The following is a 4,191-nucleotide window of genomic DNA, read 5'->3' as shown; positions in this document are numbered from 1 at the left end:
TTTTTTTTTTTTTTTTTTTTTTTATAGTAGATTGAAAATCTTTAAAAATCTAAAAGATCAAATAAATATAATTTTTATAATTCATGGATTAAATTTATATTTCACATTTTTTAATGGTTTAATTTTCTTTTTAAGGAAGGGAAATTGTAGATGGTTATATTTTTAGTTTTAAATATCTTAAATATAGCCAATTGAATCTTTTAGAAACAAATTATTTTAGTCATTTTACCAATTTTGCTCATCAAAGAAGTGTCTTATTTTCCTTCACATAGGATAATAACTTTAATAATAATAAAATATTATTATTATTCTTGATTAAAAAAATGAAAAAGAGCTCTTAGTAAATTCTTGTTAAAAAACTGGATTAGCATTTAGATGTACACAAAAATGCGTGGGGAATGGTTTATCGAAAATCCTAATTTCGGACGATTTGTCGTAACGTTGACAGGGAGTACGACAGCGCGATAATCACACGATAATCTCACGAGATAAGGACGGACACGTGGCATCGTTTATATTCTCTTGTTCCAGATAAGAAGAAAAAAATATAAAAAATTCTTCTCATTTCTATTTTCCTTTTCCTTGAAAAAAAAAAAAAAAGAAAAAATAAATGAAAATAGGAACAAAATCAAATTGAAAAATATCGAAAGTGCTGTGCGGAAGAGGAAATGAAAGGAAGAGGAAATTTCTGTTCATATTAAAATTTAAAATTCTCAATAGTATATTAACTCCTCCTCCCGCGAAAGTCTCCACCGGCGACACAGAGATGATCACTATGGCGAATAGTATCGGCGTGATACCAACGCCGGCGCCGACGGCCGCTCGTCCTGCCTGTTCTATGACGGTATTCTCTAGTACTGATTTCAAATCGTCCTATTCCTCGTCCGTGAGTTCTCTATCGTCAGTTGTTGTTAATCCTTTCAACTGCTCGATTACAAGAGGGAGAAGATTCTTCAGCGAAGTTACAGTCAAATCAGATTCCGGTACTTTGTCTTCAGCTGCTGCTGTTTCGGCGGCGATGACGTCATTGTCGGAGGATGAGACGGATGAAGCGGCTGCCGCTAGAATTGGAGCCAGAGTTAGGGTTAAGGTGCCTTTGAATGTGTATCATGTTGCTAAGTTACCGGAGGCGGATCTTGAGGGGATGGAAGGAGTGCTGAAGGATTATGTACGTGTTTGGAAGGGGAAGCGTGTATCTGCTAATCTTCCGTATAAGGTGGAGTTTGTTGTTCCAGTTGAAGGCCGTCCACCGGTCAAATTCGTAGCTCATCTTAAGGAGGAAGAATTTGAATACGTTTAATCAGGCTTGTTATTCCTAATCTTCTTTATTCTAATGGATCATTAGGCCAAGGCAATTATTGTTTTTTGGATCTCAATATTAATACAAAGCTCCCTTGTGCAGTATTATTACCAACCTTTTAAGGTTTGATCTTCTTCTATAGTTCATCTACACCATTTACTCTTTAACTTTGTAATCTAGAAAATTGCTCGAGTGTTCTCCTTTTCAGCTAATTAAATCTCTCGATTATCGATGTGGCTCTGTAAAATAATTGAACCAAGACAGGAGGTAAATTTAGTCACGAATCAAATGGATTCAAAATTGGTTACTCTTGTATGGCTGTTGTGTTTTATCTTCTACTCGGAGGGAGGATGGAGATTTGAGGTGGTTGGTATCGAGCAATGCCCGTGAGCTTGCCTTCCATTGTGAACATAAATGCTTGATTCTTGTGACTTGCCGCAGTTTATATTTGATTTGTGTGAGAAATTTCTGTTTGTCCAAAATAACTAACATTCTTTAATCATGTTTGTACGAAATAATCCTCCATTTGTAAACAATTACTGATGAGGTGAAGAATTATTGGGAGAAAATATGAAGCCTGGTTCGAGATGATTATTGAGGAGTATGGACTTGAGGTATGTAGTACCCATTTGATGGATCATACTTGGTTATTTCTTAATATGATCTTTTGATAATTGTTATAGCCACTTCTTGTGTGTTCTGGTTTTGGTGGTTGGTTGATTAGGTATGTCTAAGTTGGGTTGGTCCAAATTGTACTGATTTTATGAACGAGTTTCTCACAAAGCCAATTGAATTGTATGGAAGAATAGCCTCATCTTTACATCATACGTACATTTAATAGTAAGAATTCAATTGGTTCTAATCAACGTGGGTTTCTTTTGCTATATGATGAGGATCTGGTTGATTTGGCTTCAGATCGTCTACATGTCTAAAGGCCACATGAGATCCATACAGCATATTCTTGATTTACTTTGATGTAGGATATTAAAATAGTCCATTACATTCTCAATTAAGGGCAATATGTTGAACACCAAATCTTGTACTGTTCTTGAGTTTCTGAAGAAACGTGCTAAGTTCTAGATTTAGAGGTCAATACATTTAACTTCTTCTTAAACCATGTGTTTAACCACCGGTTATTCATGAAGATGATCTGAAGTACAAATATGTTAAAGGCGAAGATGGAGGGATGGAAACCTAATATGAAAGAGAAGGTTATTTTTCGTTTGAAGTTGGTAACCTGTCGTTTGGTGCTAGTTTGAAGTTCTACATGATGACCTATGTCCGAGCTCAAAAGTTTGTTTGTTGTGTGAGATCTCACGTCGGTTGGAGAGGAGAACTAAACATTCTTTATGAGGGTGTTGAAACCTCTCCCTAGTGAACGCGTTCTAAAACTTTGAGGGAAAGCTTGGAAGGCAAAATACAAAGAGGATTATATCTGCTGAGGGTGGGCTTGGGCATGTGCTGTTACATGTTGAAACTGTACAAGATAATTCTCATTGAGCAGTTTTGAGGACTAGACCTTTTCCTTAGGGGAAAAGAAAACCCTGGTATTGCTGAGACTGCACAAGAATCAATTAATTGTTTGTATTGTATATTTTCCTAGTGAAATCTGTGCAAAACATTATATATTTTCCTAGTGAAATCTGTGCAAAACATTATATATTTTTGCATGCTTTGAATGCATTACATTTGAAAAGTGATCGTTAAATCTCTACGAGCAAGCAGGGTACATCATCTAATAAATTTTCGTGAAATTCAATGAAAAATTTCATCTTTGTTGCGTGAAGTATCAATTGTTAAATTCTAGCGTAGCCTTTGGTCACGACCTTACTTGAACAGGTTCTGTTATGTAGTTTGTATGTCTGTGTCTTTGAGTTTTAAAGAGTAGCCTTTGGTCTGTGACTGCATTTATAAAATGCTATCTGAGTATTCATTTAATTAAAATAACTTAATACAGATAAACATGGAACTGCTGACAGAGTAAAAATGAAGAACCACAGACAGAACTGGTGAACTCTCTCTCTCTCTCACTTCATTACATGACTTGTTGAAATTCTCATTTATATTTCGTTTTTCAAGTAATTGAATCTGAAACTGGAAAAGCACATGGTAGGCATGGGCTAGAAGTGCTTTCCGAATAACGTAATATAACATCGAGCTTAGTTGATGCTATATGAATGCCTGCATTGTTGAATTTAGACAATGACGAACATCAAACACTTGAGAGGAATATTTGTTTTTTCTAGGCCCTTCGGGCGACCGATAAGCTTGGCATGAGCCATTCTCGACTTCATTAATCAACTAAATCATGAGGATATAGCAATGAAGTCAAGTCATTATTGCATTAATCTATAGGAGTAGGAGCATATATTCATTGTCCTCTTTGGTTATTACTATGATTTGTTTTGTTGATTTTGGCAAGTTTAAAGAGAAGGTATACTGGCTGCCATGTTTAACCACTTCATCTGACATGGGTTAGATGGAGTTGGGTGTTTGAAATCATTTAGATTGTTGGATTAGTTTCATCCAACTGTTGTGAGTGAGTTTGGTGAATTTCTTGCTTGCTTCAATTTCAATTCATTTCCCCAACTGAAGGCCTTGAGCTTCCACCTCCTAAAGTCTTGATTTAGAAGATTATCTAAGCGAAGGGCACAGGTTGGGTTAACTTTCCTTGTTAAATGAATGGTTTTGGTGAATTTTCATGCCTGGAAATGGCATCGGAAGCTACTTTATAGAATGTTTTAGGCTTATTAGAACTTTAGATGATTTTTGAGAAAAAAAATGTACTTGGGCTTTGGAACCTACTTTGTAGCATGCTTTGGACTCATGAAAGGTGCTTTCTGAATTTGGTTTTTTTTTTTTTTTTTTTTTTTTTTTTTTTTTTTTTTTTT

The 4,191-nt window shown here is 35.3% G+C and overlaps 2 protein-coding genes across 2 annotated transcripts in view; both read left to right on the top strand.

Annotated features, from left to right (window-relative positions):
- The window catches only part of LOC111493501 (sphingoid long-chain bases kinase 1-like), a 7,601-nt gene extending 7,062 nt beyond the window's left edge, over positions 1–539 (top strand). The window contains exon 9 of the mRNA XM_023143217.1: positions 449–539. The gene's annotated coding sequence lies outside the window, so the exon portion shown is untranslated. The remainder of the gene's footprint in view (positions 1–448) is intronic.
- Positions 540–671: 132 nt separating this feature from the next.
- On the top strand, positions 672–1,422 carry LOC111493885 (ferredoxin-thioredoxin reductase, variable chain, chloroplastic-like). Its single transcript, XM_023143793.1, has one exon. The coding sequence runs from the start codon at positions 767–769 to the stop codon at positions 1,298–1,300; it is 534 nt and encodes a 177-aa protein (XP_022999561.1). The 5' UTR covers positions 672–766; the 3' UTR covers positions 1,301–1,422.
- Positions 1,423–4,191: the final 2,769 nt, after the last annotated feature.

This window comes from Cucurbita maxima, unplaced genomic scaffold (genome assembly GCF_002738345.1).
Source record: "Cucurbita maxima cultivar Rimu unplaced genomic scaffold, Cmax_1.0 Cma_Scf00001, whole genome shotgun sequence".
In the NCBI taxonomy this organism is placed as follows: domain Eukaryota; kingdom Viridiplantae; phylum Streptophyta; class Magnoliopsida; order Cucurbitales; family Cucurbitaceae; genus Cucurbita; species Cucurbita maxima.
Note: the sequence above shows the minus strand (reverse complement) of the source record. Positions and strands in the feature narration are given on the sequence as shown.